Consider the following 20,157-nt stretch of genomic DNA (forward strand, 5'->3'; position numbering starts at 1 on the left):
CAGTGTAATAATTACAATTTCATTTATATCAATATAATACATCAAATATTATCAAAATTGAACTTTTAATTTGGTCAAGGATTTGACTGTGTGTTTACCCAGTCTATGTGATTCTGCACTTCAAAAATCAATTGTCCTGTTCTCCAGTATCTACTTTTCTCATCTTTCCCTCTATCTGTCATTACAATATTCTGATACAGGCTTCACAGCAGCGCCCCTGCAGTGAAATCTATGCATGACATTGAATGTGAACTGATGTGTGTGTGTGTGTGTGTGTGTGTGTTGATGTCCGCACACACTCTGAAAATACAAGGGGGGGAATTTCTCACATGTTTCTGCTCTTAAAAATGCTGCTTTTCTTTACAGCCTCTGCTTTTTCTCTGCTCCAGTGATCATTTCCAAATGTTAACACAATGACTCTGAGATGTACACCTGATGCTACTGTATGCACTGTTTTAAAGAGATTCATGTCTTTTGATCCTAAGAGGTTTATCCTCAGTTACGTCTTCATTTTCAACAGAGAAATAATCTTTTTTCACCTCTTTTTTCTTTTTTTTTTACAAAAGTCCCTCTTTTCTTGCTTCTTTACTTTCTTAAGTGAACTCTTACACAGTAACATCTTACTGTAAACATGTGAAGTGGACTTTGTGGTAATGTTTACCCAGTCTCCATGTCAGTGTGAGCATTTTTCAGAATAAGAGGCTATAGAAACATGAATTATTGACATACTTTCTTATCTTTTGAGAGCATCTTTTGAAAGCTGTGTGTGTTCTTGATCACCATGTTTTCCTCCATCTTCTCCTTCTTGGTCCTATAGGTCCCCTTACAAAGAAACACACTGATGATTTAGGTGATAGTGACCGCACGGAAGACGAAGGTATTTTTTCCCCCCCGATGCCAAACTGATTTGCATGACAAGGGAAACCAAACTTACCCTTCCTCCTCCGATTTTTATCTTCTTTGATTTTCTTACATTTCTTGTCCTTTTTTTGAAAGTGATGGACATTTTCTTTTTGCTCTTTACTCGTAAACTCTTTTTGGCCTGGATGTGTTTTGTCCTTTTCAGCTTGATGTCTAAAGTTTACATGTTTACCACCATTCTTTAATATTAATATTTTAATATAGATTCTCTGCTTGGATTTGCTGTTTCCTTTACTTTCTTTTTCTATGTTGCATCCCACCAACAGATCAAGTAACTATTAACCCTTCAGCCAGCTCTTAACACATTTTTGCATGTTTTTACTTTGAATCCGTGTGGTATTAAAGTCTGATCATGCTCAATAGATTAACTTCTGGCTAACTGGCTTACAACACTTGGACCTGTTCACTATTTGGGCGTCAAACCAACAACCTTAGTATGTGAGGAGTCTAAAACAAGATACTGGTCAATCAGTAAAATCAGTGTCTCTCAGCTGTGGGATGCGTTTCATCACTCCTGGCATGGTTTCCTCCTACAGCACAAAGTCTGAGCTACTTTACACACCAGTACTGTCTGGTCAAACGCCCGCAGTGGCTGTTAGAAGTCCAAAGCTGCCAAATGACTTGTTTTGTTGCTACACCAAATGTGGATTGGCTAGCAGATATGACAGACTTGGCAATAATTAAAACAGCCAGCATTTGGGTGGAGACTGATTTCAAGTGACATTACTGTCATTATGGTTTCTAGTGATCATCTGGGCTCTCCATTCTAATGCTTTCTGGAGAACACACAAATCAAAGCAGCATATTCAAACTCACTTTCTATTGCATGGTAATTGCAATGGCCTGCTCGTGTGGCTTCTGTGGGCTTCAAATTCTGAGGGCCGTGCTTACACAGCAGATTATTCAAATTATTACAATTTCACAAGGCTCTCAGAGTAGACAAGAGCTGCTACAGAGGAAGAAATAATCGCATTTGTTGAGTTAAATCTCCACAGAAGCAGAGTTTGTGTGTATTACAGACCTAAGCCAGGATGGAGCTAATATCACCAAGTCAGATCATGCTAGTAGCATGTAGCATAGATGACATTTTGTTTTTAATCAATTATTTCAAACATGTTACAAATAAAAACAAACAATAACAAGTTAAATGAACAGGAAACATGAAGCAAACTCTTGATATACAAATTATACTAAACAATATTAACTATCAACGTAAATATATATTACATGTCCAAAGAGCAAGAAGTAGAAATGGATATGATCCGACACCATTGCTTAAATTAAACAAGTATTCCAACGTGACTCAGAAACACAACTCCACTAGCACCACTATGCTACTCACAACCTACCAGCGGCGGGCCGTGCATCTTATACCTGGGCCTGCACTCCTAAAAATCAAGCTCAACACCTACAAATACACTGAGAGCAGATACATGAATACCCACATGACGGGATGCGGTGGCATTAACGAACAACGAATATAGTCAGAATCAATTCAGCTAAAACACGCATCCTGCCACACACTCAAGAGCACGGGCCATTCAAATATGATTCATATCAGAGGGAACAATATTACCCATATCATGAAAACGACACCATAGACAAATTAACAGAGTAACGATCACTCCCTCCAGGAAATACACGACTCCATAGTTCTTGTTACTGACGGATTTATTCATCTGTCAACACCGAGAGGGGAAATGAATCCACTAGAAAACACATGAATCTTCAAAGATGATCACTTAAACACTTTAACACTTTAACTTTTAACACTTAGCGCGGAGTATATAGACCGCTGCCGCTTCGCGCGTCTTCTTGTTGCTGTGCACCGGCTAAATGTGTCCCCAGCGCAACATTGGACGTAACAATAGTTCCTATCACATATAAAACCAAACTAAAATCCATATTCATAAAAACAAGTTGTACAAATAATAATATATAAACAAGCATATTAAATAATGACATAAATAATATTTATGGCAGTTAAAGCTACTGCAGTTAACTTACCAGAGCTGCTGTTCACTATTGAAAGACAAAGTCCTCCTTTCTTTGTTAATAAAGAGTTTAATCTCACGGTTGTTCAGTACATCCGTGCGTTTTAGTTCCAGTAAGAAGTCCTTCTCCATTCATGGATACCAGTGAAGACAGTCGAGCCTCCCCAGTTGTATTTCTTGAATACGTTTTAATGCGTTTGAGGCTCAAAATGTCCGCTCCACAGAGGCAGCAGATATTGGGATTGTCACCGCCCAACATGTCACGCTAGCCCACTGACCAATCACGTACTTGTAGGCCAGCTAGCAGCTCTGGCACGTCAAAGAATACGCCCAACATGTCAAACTAAAGATCTGATTGGTTGAAGAATATGACAATCAACAATATCGTCCCCATTCACTTAACCTGCAAAGGGATGCCCTTGTGAGTCTGCAGGCCTGGGGCCTCTCTTCTTACCTAGAGACACAGAGGTGAAATCTGATTGGATAAAAGCTCTACTTAAAACAAGCTGCACTGGAAGCAGAGCAACTGAGGAAGACAGGAGCTGTGCAATGAGAAAATAAGATAATGGGAAAATATTTTTATAAATTATGATACATGTGTATTTAAGAAAAAATATTAAATCATAAAATAGCTCTAACTTTGTGATTCTGTTTAGGCCAGCAGAGAAGGCTTTGCAGGCCCTGATGGCCCACCACTGGGAAAAAAAGCAGAAATGTATCATACCCCCAAAAAATGCACTGGAAATGATGTGGCCTTTGATAACATGGCCACATGTTTAAAACTGAAACAGTGCGTCCGTAATATTTACATTGATTACTTCCATATGTAACTTCATTTACTGAACAAACGTCCTCATTTGCTCAAAATATGATGTTTTCCTGAGCCTAGCCAAATAGTTTTGTTTGTGTTCACAAACGTCAGTACGTGTTAATACTGCGACCGTGCAACTGTGTGTGACCAGTTGGGAATGAGAATGGCTTGCTCTTCATACACCTTCCCATGAGATCACATTAGTTTGTTACCTCATATATCTGTGGCCTTCACTCAATGTTTGGAACTAAAACACATGATACTTTTTCTGCACACATGACTGTAAACCCCGAATCAAAAGGTAACATGTAATGAATGAACACATTAGCATTTCCTACATACTGTTGTTGCTTTGAAGGTATTGAATCCTTGGTGAGTAGTGGGCATATACTGATGAAAATGAATACTAAAGGGATCCAGTGGATAGCGCACAACTTTGCATTGCTCCCCTTGGTATTTAAATTAAATGCTGTTTGAAAGCTAAGCCAGTGTGCTGGAAATGCATTAATCTCAGCAATACAACAGATGAACTTTTGCTTAGCTGCCATGAACAAGGAGTCCTTTGAAAAGTCATATTAGGAATAAAACGTCCTTGATAAAACCCTGAGATAGAGCTGTATCCCCTTAAGGCTGCTGGAGAGCGACTTTAATGGCAGGCAGAAAGTCTTAATAAGGCACCTCTACTGTATAATGTGACGAAGTAAACAGCAATTACATCCAAATAAGACTCACAACCATCCGGATCCCTTTGATCTGTGCCATTACGCTGTTTTTCTGGGTGCTCACACTCACGCAAACACACACAGACACACACACACACACCAATGAGATTAGAGAGTGGCAAAGATCTATTCAATGCAATCCCAGCAAGCTTCAAGTATTATCTCAATAAAGGATGCAGGGCAGACAACTAATCCAGTTTAATATAGAGGAAAATATGCTCGAAGACACACGTACACACAAACACAGTCACACACTCTATTGCCCTATCAGGACCGACTGATCAGCTTGGATCCCCCCAGTGATCCTTGATACTCTTAACCCTTGACCTCTTGGGTCTCGCCTTGGAGATGCAAACTCAACGAGGACATCCTCCAACCTTTCCAATCTCCTTATACTCAATAAAGCTGGTGTTTGTAATCCTTTTGCGCTGGGAATAGAGATGTAAACAGGAAAGTCCCCGAGAGCTGAGGAATTGTTCGAAGCTCCTTTTTTTTATAGAGAATATTTCAGGAGTGGTTAAGAGTGGGTATACAGAAATGTAGATGTCGTGAACTGTGGTATCTACAAGGTTCATATAGGGCCCCTGGTATCTTATATAAAATATTATATGGCAATGCATGTGAGATATCAATCTTACCAACACTATGGATTTATTACTCTGAGTGTGGAGGGCACAGGAATATGGATTTTGTGAACATGAGGACAATCCTGGGTCGGAGGAAAAGATGATGAAAGAGAATGTTTTACCTTGGTGCATCCAGCCCACACAGGCTCCAGTTGGTGACCTTCCAGGTGCAGCTCCAACTATTGAGGCTTGACATCACAGACAGAGGAGTAAAAGTGACACCTCCTTTACCACTGGGCCGACTACTCCCCCATCTTACAAACGAAAATGCACCAGTTCATATTTGATTCAAATCAGCAAAAACATGGAAGGATTTAGCCCACACGAAACAATGAGGTTACCGCAAAGCAGCCAAATGCTTTGTTTAAGTTTGAAGTTTGAAATTGGTCCAGTGTTGTGGGAGAACCCTGCAGACACTAAACAGGCTGTAATGTAATCATATCAAGAACTCCTCACCATCAATGTGTGTCCACGAAAATAGGGTCCAGGTTGAAAAATGCTGAAGTTACCCTTGAAGTTGAATTAACTGCATTTACAGTAAACTGCTCTTTGCGTTACTGAACACAACAAAACCTCCAAACGACCCATGACTGTTACAGAAATGACTAAAGGATTTTCTGATGGTTAATATCCGCTCATGTTCAGGCAGTTGAAAATGTTTTATTTGACAGCTGACTCATCCGTCCACGCTCACCTCCGACATAAGCCGTCCTCCTCCCTATGCAGACATCCACGACTATGATAAGCAATGTCACTGTGATAGGTCAAAAACAAATGTCATCCTTGTGACTTAACTGACAATGCAGTTTCTTGTAAGGGAAGTATATATTATATGTGCATATATCAGTGGCGGACCGTGCATTTTATACCTGGGCCTTCTGTGCTGTCCTACTACAGTTGAATTACCTCCTAATAACCTCATTATGACACATCAATCCAGCAAACCTGCAGCGGATCCACGCATTCCACCACATAAGAGCACGAGCCATTGAAATACTATTCATAAAAACGACACCATAGACAAAGGAACAGTAGTAACGTTACTATGTAAAAAAACTAATGTTTACCGAAACTTAAAGAGTTCAATGCCAGTACATCATTTCAGTTCCAGTAAGAAGTCCTTCTGGATTCATGGAGCCAGTGATGACAGTCGATCCTCAGTTGTATTTCGCCGGTCTGCTGCAGCAGGTTCTCAGCGGGGCCGGTAGCCCACTGGCCGGCGCAGAATGCACGTCGGGCTGCAGTTGTGGAGATGTTTCCCTGTGAAAGTGTTCGTTGAGTTGTAGATCCACTCGAGTCTCTCCAAAAGTTTTCAAATGCTATAGTGTCCTCAGGTTAGCGTAGCATAGCTCCAAACCCAGCCATAAAATGTGCAGCGCTTCTCCAACAATGTCAGCAAGAAATACTGTTCATACAAATCCTCTTCCTGGCTGAGTCAGGGCTGCCAGCTGTGGCGTTGACTAACCATTTCTTACGATGTCCAGCTTTTCCTGAAATGTCTTTCTTGAGAAAGACGTTGTCAGTAACTCCGCCACTAAATCCGTTTCTCCTCCTTATTGAGCTGTTGAGTGCTAAAAAAAACAAAGTTAGGTAAAAAAAAAAAAAAACTACACCAACTAAGCTCTGCTGGCAAGTTAAGTTTCGTTTTCCAATGGTCACATGCTCGCCCACTGACCAATCACAGCACACACTGCACCTCACTCCTGCAAAGTGAGCTGGAGAAATGCTGACATAGTTGTAGGCCTGCAGGCCGCTCTGGCTCGTCAAAGAATCTCAAACTAAAGGTCTGATTAGTTGAAGACTATGACAATCAACAATATCGTCCCCATTCGCTTAAACTGCACATGGATTCACATGTGAGTCTGCAGACCTCGGGCCTCTCTTCTTACCTAGAGACACAGAGGTGAAATCTGATTGGATAAAAGCTCTACTTCAAACAAGCTGCACTGGAAGCAGAGCAACTGAGGAACACAGGAGTTGTGCAATGAGATAATAAGATAATGGGAAAATATTTTTATAAATTATGATACATGTAGTGTTTTTAAGAAAAATTATTAAATTATAAAATAGCTCTAACTTTGTGATTCTGTTTAGGCCAGCAGAGAAGGCTTTGCAGGCTCTGACGGCCCACCACTGGGATAATATAAACATGTTCGTTTTAAGGATTGGAAATTAATGAACAATCTTGACTCACTTACTAATAATGCCATCAAATCAGCACGCAGATATGTACACGTGCCATCTTACACATACCAGTGGACATGTAGACGCACTCTAATGAGTTACATCAGCACTGTTGCACTGATTACACAGGAGTTTGAATTGGCGTTCACAACTGGCCCTCATTTAGTTTCCTATTGTTTTTACCCCAAGTCCCTATAGCTTTGTTCCCTGCAGCAAGAAGCTGAAGCCACGATAAAAAAAACCCACCTCTGCTCCCTGTGTCTGCTGTTGGTTTGATAAGTCCTCTACACCGGCACAGGGAGAGGATAACGGAGTTGTTACAACAGCCCAAGGGCATCTCTCAGGGTTTACTCAGAGAAATCTGAACACCTAGATCTCTTTGATCATAACCTCATCCTCGAGGAAGCAACGATCTACTCCATGTTGTCATGGTACCTTTCCTTTGACAGACTCTACTTCATCCACACTCATCCCGGGAAAGATTGAATGGTTGAATCATTACAAGAGTGCATCTCATTTTAGCTCTACTCAAAGCAAGCTTTCATCTCGCTGCTCGCTGTGGATAAAAACCCTGGAGAACAGTTGGACGTTCCCGCCTGTTTACAAACTAATGTAATAAAAACTGGATTCATTTAAAGGCACTTCAAACAGAAACACAAAAGGACATAATAATATTAAAAATAATCATGACAGTATTGGATGTTTTACCTCATTTCACGGAAGAGGATGATGGCGCCGCAGTTGGCTGAATGAGGATTGATTGATAAGTTAGGGGAATGGGAGAGTCTGGTTCAGATTGTTTCATTGTGTTGAGTCTTGCTTTGGCAGCCGATGAAAGATGCCAGGAAACCATGCTGAGAGTAAGCTTGATTGTATAAACTTAAAACCTCAAGGTACAGTGTTTTTCATAAACAGCGGGACCCGTTTCAGCCAGTCAATTCAGGTAAATCCATCAAATGCTCAAACACTGCCAAGACTATTTTATCCTAACCTCACCTCATTACCGCTGACCTTCAGCCCTGGACCAGAAGAGGCAGCCCTGCTGGATGTAGCCCGCTGCAGCAGAAATTCATTTATTCACGTAATACCCATAGAGGAAACAGTGACACATCATACAGCTCCTACAGAGTATTCAGATATCCTCCCTATGTGCTTTAAAGACAAATACACCATTTATATAGAATGACTTGGTTCGGACTCAGCAGCACTCTGTTCCTTCTCATCATCATCATCACCTTCATAATCATCATGTTTACTGTTGCTGCTGTCACCATCATTTGCATCAACTTCATCATCACCACTGGTTGTTGCTGTCATTAATGTCATTCTCAGTTTAATGATTGTTTGGCACTCCTCATTGCTGACATCATCATGACATAATTCAAATCATTTGAAATACCAGCAGCAGCAGCACCATCACGGTTGCTGCCATCATCAACATCGTCATCCAACCCGTTCTCACTCCCGTCAAATACCGACGCTTGGTCAGTGGCCCCGAGTCTCAGAGTCTGAGACGTACCAGGCTTTCAACTAACTAAAAGAAGTGAACCCGTCTGTGTCATTATTAGACGGTCAGAACAACTGATGTAGCGCAAAGAAGGAGATAGTCCGCATAGGGCTAGTGGGTGGGTTAGGGGTTGAACAACGACTTTAAGCCAGGAGACCTCTGTTTTTCTACCATGTGAAACCAAGTCAACATTGACTTATTTTACAGTCATTTGTTGGTTCTGTAACATCCAGACTTTACTAACGGCAATTATGTAACAAACATAGTTATTGTACGCAACAAACAAACTTATTTCAACCCAAACCACGATCTCCTCTGAGCCTAAACACGTCGTTCTGTTGAAGTAAACCTCAAAACAAAATGAACCTATGTTGTAAGTTTATTTCGTAAAGAGACTGCGTGCATGTAAAGAGCGGCAACTGACACGTTTAACTGACGCCAGAAGGAAAACTCGAGCCTCATAGTTTGAGGCGTAGGGCCACTGACCGAGCATCTGTATTTGGTCAGTTGGGAGTGAGAAGGTGTTCAATCATCATGGCTGCCACCACCATCACACCATTATTGTCATGGCCGGGACATCAAAATCATCTTCCCCACCATCATCATCTCTTCACCAACATCATTGTCGTGGTTGCTATTATCATCGTCATCATCCCCTCACACCATCATTGATATCAACATTCTCTTCATTGACACACTGATGATTTAAGCTTTCCATCCTCCCTGCTACACACACACACATCTGCACTGCGAGCTACACACACACACACACACACACACACACACACACACACACACACTGCTACCATAATCTCCTGACCTTTTAGTCAGGACTTTCTGGAAGCCTTCCAGAGGAGAATTATGATGTGTCACAACATTGTGGCCGCTTCCTGCTGCGACAGAGGGAGCAGAGCAACTATAGGAGGCGAAAACAACTAAAACACTACAAAGGACAGAGGATGGTAGAAGTGATGAACTCTGCAGCGAGAGAGAGACGGAGGGAAGGACACACATGCACACACAACGAAAAGAAGCCATTTTACCTCGATGTGACTCTTTTTCATTTCCCGCTAGATTTTGTTAAGATTTTTGTTTTTGCAGTTGTCCAGTAGAAAGACAAACTTTCCCCTTTAATCACACACAAGGAAGGGGAGTGGAGGGTAAACCTATCATTTCTTTATTATTTTAATACAGTTTTTCAATTAGATGAGACACAGTTTCATCAAAATAATCATTGTGTAGTACATTTACAGTAGACACCTATAGCAGTGTTGATTAAGTTCCTTCAGAGTTGAAGTCCCTGAGGTGTTTACATTATTTTGTCTATCCACTGGTTTGTGAGTACTTGAAACCCTCACTGTGGGGACACTCTCTTACTCCCCTAACAAGTGCACATCTGTTTTACTCTCTCGTCTCAGAGGGCAACGCTTTCCTATTTTCCTGCTTGGTTAATTTTGAATCCCGCATAGAATCGCTGATCTCTCCCCGGACCCGAGTCCCTCAGTGGTGAGACATCAGTGGGATAAACGATGTGTGCCGCCACATGTACTGACGGAGATAGTTAGGAAGCGAGATGAAAAGCCTCGTCTCTGAGATGCAGCAGATGAAAGCGAAAGCTTGTTTTGAACGTGGGTCGCAGCGTGCTGTTAGATCTCTGGATCCCTTTTTGCTCGCAATCTGGCCCGAATTAGAACCACGTCAAGGACCGAAGCTTTACAGCGCAGCCCTCCTTTCTTCCTCTCTAATCAGCCAGATGTAACTCATTTTACTGCGGCTAATTCTGCCGCTAACAGCAGGTTCTCCTTACCTTGACCTCATATTTCACAGATGCAGCTACACATTCGCAAAACATCCCTGTGGTAATAGAAACACACCTCCAGCTTTCTTTGCGGTATAACTCATTTTAGTACTCATCATCCGCTGCCTATTTGATTTAGCTACTGTCTAATTACACTGTGATTTATGGAAATGTTAAAGCAGTAATTCCAAAGCTGAAACAACATCCTGTCCTTCACATTAACAAAACACTTCATAATATTCAAAAAGACAAGTGTCCCATTCAGTTGTTAGTTGTGTTTAATTCCCCCTGCTGCCAGTAAGAGCTCACATGCATTCACATTCCCTACAGCTAAACAACTATGAAGTGCTAACCGGAATTCAAATTAAAGTTCCAATAAAGCAATGCTTTTTCATAAAAATGGTCCAACCTATTATGCCATTTAACATTTTTTTTTATTAGATTCTCTTCCAGATGAATCGCACAAGTTTTACCTCAACATGGTTTGACAGTTTAGATTGCCACTCTTGCATGTTGACAGCCCATTGCCTGGAGGAAAATGAAAAGCCGGCTCTTTAAATATCCCGTTTCATTAACACCTATATGGATTTAAAATAGGCTAATAAATATAAAATATTTTTCAATCAACACAACCATGTCACAGCCTTCATGTAGAAAAACGAGTGGTTTGACGCCTCAAACTAACAAGGTCTCCATGTTAAAAAGCCAGTGTGCCAAGATCACTCCGAATTGTTTTTTAAAGAGGTGGCTAAAGCCCCCTTAAGTATTGGAATTGCATCTCTGGCTGTCACCTTCAATCTGTCATCTAATCAGTCCTTCTGCCTTCTCCACCTCCTCCTCTTCCTCCTCTTCCTCTTCCTCCCCCCTCCTCCAGACATTAGGGAGAGTGGAAGCCCCAAGCCGGTGATGGTTTTCATCCACGGGGGCTCCTACATGGAAGGAACTGGGAATATGTTTGACGGCAGCATCCTGGCCAGCTATGGAAATGTGATCGTCATAACTGTCAACTACCGGCTGGGCATCCTAGGTAAGGATCCTGCTCTACTGTGTGATGCACAAGATCTCATGTTGGAGCCCTGCTTTCTCTCTTTGTCCTTCCCTTATTGCTGATTCCATTAGCTTATGCCCACTAGGAATCAGGTTTTTCTACTTCTTTCTTTCTTTCTTTCTTTCTTTCTTTCTTTCTTTCTTTCTGTCTTTCTTTCTTTCTTTCTTTCTTTGCATTGACCTCTTTTGGTGATTCCATGTGTTGCTGCTGGTATTTACCTGTGACTTAAGCTTAGCGTAAAGGCTAAATTAGGATTCTTTCTCTCTTTCTTTCTTCCTCCTGCCCTTGTAACTTCCATTCATCGCTGGTGATTCCATGTGCTGCTGCTGGTGAATTCCAGAGAGCTTAGTTTGGTGGGATTCTGACTCTTTGACCGGAGTTCCTTGCTTGGTCTAATTGGTGTTTTCTCTTGTTGGTAATAAACTGGACTCTGTTGATTATATTTCAGATGTTTGTACCCAAAGGCTGGATTTTAATCATTTAGATTGAGGGCTGTGACTTGTCCTCCTCTTGTGCTACAGTTTGAAGTAATATTGGGAAAGGCAAAGCACACACTCTTAAAAATAATGTGTCATCTTTTTTTTTACTACTCACCATTTCCTCATCATCAGTCAAGCAGATTATTCTATGATACTGTTCATTGCAGTGTGCAACTTCACAAATAGATGTTCATATATATATATTGTTGGCATAATGCTACTTCCAAACACATTTCATCTTTAAAAGGAACCCCATACAAGTTTTCTTCAGGTGCTGATGATGATGATAGACATACTACAAATGTTGTGAAGTAATATCTCGACTTTCATTTTCATAAAATACACAGAAATGTTGTAGCCACAGACATATCCATATCTAGGCTATTCAACATCAGAATGTTTGCTGGATTATCATGCGTTTCTGTACTGATACATGTGCTACAGCAACACATCTACTGCAGAGCTTGGACACTTGGACTCTGGGATGTGGCCCAGTTATCTTTTCTGCATCTATTCTCTGTCGTGACTTTAATCTACCACGGCAATGTCTCCTCTGATCTTCAGTCCCTTCTTTCTTTTCATTTTCCTCCTCATCTATCTTATCATTTTTCATCAGTCTAATTCCTAATTCCTTTCCTCCAGTGTGAGGATGTCACAGCCTTACCCAGAAGGCAGGAAACAAGAGTTTGCTGCCTCCGTCCAAAATGAGACTGTGCTGTCATTTGTTTGGATGGAAGGAACTGATTTCCACGTTGTTTTGGTTTCTGGGCTTTTTCTTTCTATCTTATTAAACTACACCAGAATAAAGATAAAGGGCAATATCCACCTTTCATTCATGTAGAATACCATTTGTCTGGGGGGAATGTGTGTGTGTGTGTGTGTGTGTGTGTGTGAAGAATGAGCATCCAGGCTTCAAGGCGATTCTTTGAGATGTTAATAGCAGGCACAGAACATGACACACAGATGCGTCGTCTTTGTGTGTCCTCCCCCCAGCCTCTCCCAGTGTGCAGGCCAAACACATGCATCACCTACTGTATAGACGGTGATACAGAACATACTGTGAAAATACTGAGACACACAGTCACAACTAGCGTTTCCACAGTCTAAAACTTGCATGTGTTCAAATCATTGTGAGGCACGAGTGCTAACGTAAGTACTAAGACTAGAAGAGAGGGAAACAATTAGAGCGTGAGGGCTGCTTATACTGGACCCAAGAGCTGACACAGAGACGGCAGAGTAGGTGAAGGAATGGGTTTTAATAGGTAATGGTTGGCGGGGGAAAGGGAGGCAGATGATAGCTGGAGGACAGGCTGGCTGAAGAGCGGGCTGGTGGCTTGTAGAGCAGGGGGAGAATGCAGGTAGGGAGGTGAGGCGGCGTGAGTGGCGGTGGCTGAGCTGCCACGTAGGCGCGGAGATCTTTAGACACAGGAAAAAAAAGGCTAACCGTAAATTTAAAAATAGAAAGCACAAGAAAATATTCTAGTCGGAAAAAGACATAGAGCGGCTAAGGTTCTAGCTACCACTGAGCTGACGAAACAATCTGGCGATGAGAGGGAAGAAAGCCGGGGTACTTGAACTGCATGAGCTTGATGATCTGATTGCTGGCAGGTGCGGAGATCGGCCCAGGTGCCGGGTGATGGAAGCCACGCCCACACACACACACACACACACACACACACACACACACATACACACAGAACAGAGGGGAGACACAAGGAACACAGAGAAACACCAGAAAAGGGCCGGAGCCACAGCAGAACCGTGACATAGAGTCCATTTACCGTTCCATTACCATGAATGAACAGCAATTTATAAATGACTTGTCATTAATCAGCCAAATATACCCAATGTGCATTAGCTGGTTTTAGCTGCTAACATTGACTAGGGTTTAGGGTTGAATGGAAAAATAGCCCAAAAGAACAGAAAAGTAAAGGCTATATCAATTCCATCTTTGAACTATTTTGGACATGCCAGGATCCTCAGGTCCGTGCACCTGGTCTCTCTCTCTGTTACTGATGTGCGAGCTCTTAACTGCTGTAGGCCTCATGGTTTTGAGGGAAAGTGTATCCCTGCTGGTTAACATGAGGCCCCGCTGTTTGCTCTCAGATTAGACTCCATGTGTTTGTGTTTACCCCCCTGGCAATGGACAAAAGCATACGGCTTTACCTCAACAAACATGTGATGGTGTGTTTGCGTGTGTATATGAGTGACATGGAGTGAGTGTGTACTCAGTACTCAGTGCTACAGGAGATATAAGACTCATACCTCTGCACAGAGATGGGCAGTATTTCTATTACTTGTATTTGAAATACGTATTTCAATTACTTTTGAGTATTTTGTTATTTGTATTTGATAGGGCCGATTAAAAATCTAACGTAATTTGTAACAAAATACTTTAGAGTGGAGTAATTTTGTATTTAAAATACTCAAAATACTTTCTCCACGAATCAAAAAATAGTTCACGAGTTCAGTCTTCAGATCTTCAAGTTCCACGGATTGTCTGCCAAGTTAAATATTTCATCTGAGTGTGACAGATGTCAACTAGCTTGATGTATAATTTATGTCTGGGTATGGCTACATAGCCTATTGTATATACATGGTGATGTTTATAATATCAAGCTAGCGATCGATGTTAACATGCTAGCGATCGATGCTAACATGCTAATGACGCTAGCATGCTGTCTAGGCTAGTGCATAGCCAGTGTTTAGCAAGTTAACTTATCAGTGGAGTAGCTAGCTATAGGAAGAGGGAGATTGGGAGCTTGTATGTCATATGTGATGAATATGTTCTTGTTGACACAAAGCTAAAGTTTATGGGCTGTTAAGTGCCATTAATAAAAATATATATATACATAATCAATCAAGTTGTTGTCTTTTAATAGCTTTGCTTAGTTACACTGACATTCTGTGACTGTTCTTCCTGTTTGTGGGGTTCACCAGAGCTTTGTGTACATTATATAAACCTGAATGCTCTGCTATACCAAATTGTGAGAAAACAGAAAATCCAGAAAAAAGTATTTCCTATATTTTAAATACAAAATACATGTATTTTGTTACATTTTCTGGCACCAGTATTTTGTATTTTGTTGTATTACATTTATTTGGGGGTATTTTGTATTTTGTATCAAAATACATTTTGATGTATTTTTGCCCATCTCTGCCTCTGCAGTCAGTGTAATGGAAAAAATGTCTATACCAGCTTTGCGTCAGTCTTTCAATGCTGAAAAACATAAGACCAGAACCCAGGTTGTCTGTTAAGTATTTATTCTCTGAGCAGAGAAGGTTCAATCATCACAACAGAATGCGTACAGTCTCAGGGAGGAAGAACCAAGAACAAAGTGAATAAGCTTTCTTTATACAGAATGAGCAAAGGTGGGGGACGATGGCCAATGGTCAGCAACCACAACAAGCGGCCCAAAGGCCTGGGTGCTGGAACATTCTCATACAACACAGTTAGTTATCTTTGTGAACAGAGAGGGAGAATTCTTCTTCTGCACAACAGAGACACGGTGAAGTTCAACAAAGTTCAGAGCACAATGACTTATGCATGAATACAATATATACTGAGTAGAAATATATACTAAGTAAGTAGAAATATATAGTACGTGAAAAATGACCATTACATCAATCATCCACTTTTAGTAAATATTTGAGTTCACTAAGTAGCTCCATTGCCAGAAATAGCATAACAAGCCACCAAGTCCAGTATGGAGTAGAGTATTGAGTAAAGGGGGTTGGGAGGATTAATCATTACTTTTTGTTAATTCACATGAAAAAAACCCTGAATTGATTGTGCCACATGTATTATGAACTCATAATGGTGAATGTTTAAGTTCTACAAATCTTTGCACTATAATGTTGTTACTTTAGTCCCAATACCACACAGAATCAAAAAACAAACATGTTTGTAATGTATTTACCAGAAAGAAACACTGAATACCAGAGTGGTGAAGACAGCATGGCAGCATTTATTTTACTGTAAATGGGACCACGATTTACTAAATTTAAAATCATGCAGTGTTGGATCAGACTTGAATCTAGTTATTGAGACCATAAACCTATAAACTCATGACTATAAACAAACAGGAAAAGGTTTACTGAAGTAATAAATTAAGTGAGAAATGGTGTCATTTTCTCATAGACTTCTGCGCAAGTCGACCTCTTTTTGCAACTAGAAGAGTCGTTCATGCATTGTTTAATCCCAATGAGAGATGTTTCTTTCATTAAATTAAGCCTATACAGACTTTAGGAAAGATGTATAATGTAAGTTTTTCTCCATTTGGCACATTAAATAGACCATCGAATGACAGTATAAATAGCTGATAGTGTAATTTTGATTTAATTTGCTTCACTGTTCAGTTCTTTGAGTATTTGCATGACACCGAGTTTGCTAACTACTTTCACACCCAACAAACACACACAGGATTACTTTGGAAAATGACCTTGGTTGTGGTAAACCTCTTCGTCTACCCCTACAGATGGTATGTTTGCTAAAAGCCTCCAGGGGCACACCAGGGCTGACCATGCATGAGAATGAATGAAAGAATGAAGGTGAGTCTGATTCACAAGGAGCCACGAGGTATTGAACATCTCGAAAAGACACGAGGTTCAGATCCTCGACTAAAAGACTGAAACCGTCTTCCAGACTGGTTGACGGTGGTTGACGTCGGCTGACGTTGGCTGATGTTGGTTGACGTTGGTTAACGTTGGTTGACGTTGGCTGACGTTGGTTAACGTTAACGTTGGTTGAGCTTACCCAGCCAGCCATTGCAGCACCTCTTTGCTTGGAGATGCTGCTCTGCTGACAGAACTCCCTACTGGAGCACCGGTGAATTTTTGCTTCTTAGTGCACTGGTTCCCAAACCTTTTCTGTCGAGCCCCCCTTTGAATATATAGGAACATTGTAAGCCCCCCCCCCCCCCCACTGCTCCCGACCCCACCCACCCCAAATGAGTCGTACCTTCTTTTTTTTTAATTAATTGCATTATAATATATAAACTCTATAACATATTTGTTTTTCTTTCTAAAATAAGTACATCTCACTTCACTTTTCCACTTCAGTTTATTGTTCAGTTTGTTTTTCTGAAAGAATAGCAATAATAAAATCAATTTCCCAAAAGATTGAACTTTAGATTGCTTTCACACATATTAACTGCATTATATTCTAGAATATATTTTCAAGTAAAATTAACTTCAAATGTTAAAATTGAAGTCAGGAACAGTGCAACAAGTTACATTTCCGCATTTAACAGGTTTTTCAAACTGAACTAGTGTCCTCTGGGTCTCTCTTCTTGGCCGACCATACTGCTTGTAAAGCAGATATGCCTCCTTATATTTTCTTGCTTTTACCTTTTTTTTGTGCCGTTGTTGTGGTGGTCGCGTCGCCTGTTACAGCTGTAACAGACTTGCCATCTGATTTGCAGCGTTATATCAGTCACACATCTGTCCATCTTTGTCTCTCTCTCTCTCTCTCTCTCGCTCTCTCTCTCTCTCTCTCTCTCTCTCTCTCTTTTATTTTTACTTCTTAGGTACAACCATATGATATAGTGCCCTATCTTTACAACTTGTTTGCAATTGTATTTGTTATAATTTTATTTTATATTGTTTCAGGTCTTCTTCATTACAGCATGATCATTTAGTAAATTATGGTCCATTTAGAGTCAAATAGACCATAAAGCAGGGTATGCTTAAGGGGGGGGCTACACAGTGATTGACAGGTCTCTACCATGGGTTTGTCCTGTCTGGGAGTTGTCCGTGTTTTCATCTTAGAACTTGAACCCTTCCACAGTGTGTTTTTACATCCTCTTTGGTCGCCTCAAAATGTCTTATTCAGCGATCATTTTAAATAAGCTCCGCCCTCTCTTGTCACTCCTGGTTGCAAAGAAATAGATGGCGATGACGATGCTGAACTTGAGGCTTCAAAACCTTAGTCCACAAACAAATGGTTTACAAACAAGTAAATCCAAATAAAGATAAGTCTACTGCTCCACAACGCAACATAGTGGTTATTTGCAACTGCCAATACATGAAACCAATACATACACAGAGCTTGTTTGTTGCGACTCCAAACAGCGGACTGTGCCTTTAAGGCCCTGACCGTGTTGAGTTTGGTTCGGTCCCCAGCCAAAACCTTTAATCATGCTGATTGATGAGGTGCATTTCCCTGACTCAAACCTTCTCCAAATACCCCTTCCATTCCAGCCATACATCAGCCATTCAGCCAATTCATCAAGCCTCTGATTGTTTTAAGATATACCTGGCCAGTAAAATATCCATTTCACTGCACGGGCACTGCTTCTCTAACTCTGCCCCACTGTCAGCACCACCATCACATCCAAACAGCCCTGGACTGAGAAAACAACATGCAACAATTATGAAATCATTAATGAATTATATTTGTATGTCGGGTTCTTGTGTATGTACTTGTGGATATTATTATCATAATATGATTGGTTCAACAGAAAAGAAAACATACAAAAATCCCAATAACATTTTTGGAAAAGTTATTTATAATTATTTTTTGTTCCATGATGGTCCACATTCCGTACTTTTTTTTTAACATGCAGAACACTATGAAACTTACATGCTACCCAGTTAGGACTGTGTGTGTTTGCTTGAGGAGCATTCCCTAATGTTTACCTTATTCTATAAACACTCTCTCTGTCTCGTATTTCTTCTTTCCTTTTCTCCCTCTACATTAATTGGGCGTTCTCTTTCCCGTTAGTTTTGGTCCTGCTGGCTAAATGCTGAGGACTATTATTTTCAGGCTGATTCATTTTTCTCCCTCAAACAAATACCCCGATGATTTCGGTTCATTACTCTTCCTGTGCCTCCGATACCCCCCTGGGTGAATGTTTCGGGCTGCAGTGTTGAGACGTTGAGATAGTTAAAAGGATTTTACATGGGATAGCTTAGTGGCGTTATTGTCATGACAACAGAGCCAGCTATAAAGTCAAAGGTCAGAGTAAATCAGACTCATCACACGTCTCAACACTACAGCCCCAAACATTCACCCAAATAGTTTAAGAAGCTTTTATTAAATGAATAAATTGATGATACAATGAATCATTACATACAAATAATTCAGTGTTTGTGCAGTTTATTCAGGTTCAATTGAGGGAGAGTGGCAGAAATATGACTTCATAACAGTGAATATTTGTTTATTTATATCATTTAGCTCTCCATGAATGGATCGCTGGAGCAAACACGTTTGAAAAAGCGCAACTCTTACTTTGAAGGCGAGCTGTCTCTGTTTCCGACTCTCGACTTCCTTCACTCAATTTTCATTATTAAAGTTGGATAATGGAACAAGCTGATGTTCTGGTGCACGCGTTCATTCAATGCAACAATAACACAGACTAAGTGTAGACCAATTGTTAGAAAAATTCACGCAAGACCGATGGAAAATCATTAATCAATTGGCCATTTATTCTTGCAAGAAGGAGACAGAGTTGATTCACATACAGTATACATATACATGGATCAAGGCTGCTCAGAGGTCTGACTCTGAGCCTCGGATATTTATACCAAGTAAACAATACAGTGTCACAGGCAATACGTCACGAAAGCATAACACACACACAAAATGGCTTCCACGCCATGTAGTAGTCAGGAGGCTACGTTCTCATAACATAGCTCTGTACCCATCTTAACGCTCCCACAGTCCTTATTATCATTTCAATCCAGGACATGCTGCTGAGTGTTCTTTCGCATAGACTAAACAACTGTGGTGAGGCAGTTCACACAACAAGGACACATTAGGACACCAAAATTTTAAAGCACACCTTATAATTAGTCATTTAGATTTTCCCCAACACCAATGAATAAAGGCGATACCCTTAAACTGACATTGTTCATTATACAACGTGAACAATGGAAAATGAATTATACTTCATGCACAAACCGTGTTTAGTGTAATTTGATGTATTAATATGTTCTGTATAATTTTAAATATATCTTGTGAAAATCCTCAGGAAGCTATTTAGCTCTTTATGCAGCCATTTTGTGTACAAAACGTTTTTATCATTGAGGCTTGGCTGTGTCGTTAAGTTTCTGTTTTTGCAGCCA

General features: G+C 40.7%; 1 protein-coding gene across 2 annotated transcripts in view; it reads left to right on the top strand.

Annotated features, from left to right (window-relative positions):
- nlgn1 (neuroligin 1) overlaps window positions 1-20,157 on the top strand; it is a gene marked incomplete at both ends in the record, with an annotated part of 295,431 nt that overhangs the window by 86,912 nt on the left and 188,362 nt on the right. The window contains 2 exons of one of the 2 annotated variants that reach the window (XM_079158515.1): window positions 818-877; window positions 11,438-11,590. In XM_079158515.1, coding sequence (XP_079014641.1) covers window positions 818-877; window positions 11,438-11,590 — 213 coding nt within the window. The remainder of the gene's footprint in view (window positions 1-817; window positions 878-11,437; window positions 11,591-20,157) is intronic. The other variant, XM_079158516.1, reaches the window with a different exon arrangement.

Source organism: Pholis gunnellus (genome assembly GCF_910591455.1).
Source record: "Pholis gunnellus genome assembly, chromosome: 4".
In the NCBI taxonomy this organism is placed as follows: Eukaryota; Metazoa; Chordata; class Actinopteri; order Perciformes; family Pholidae; genus Pholis; species Pholis gunnellus.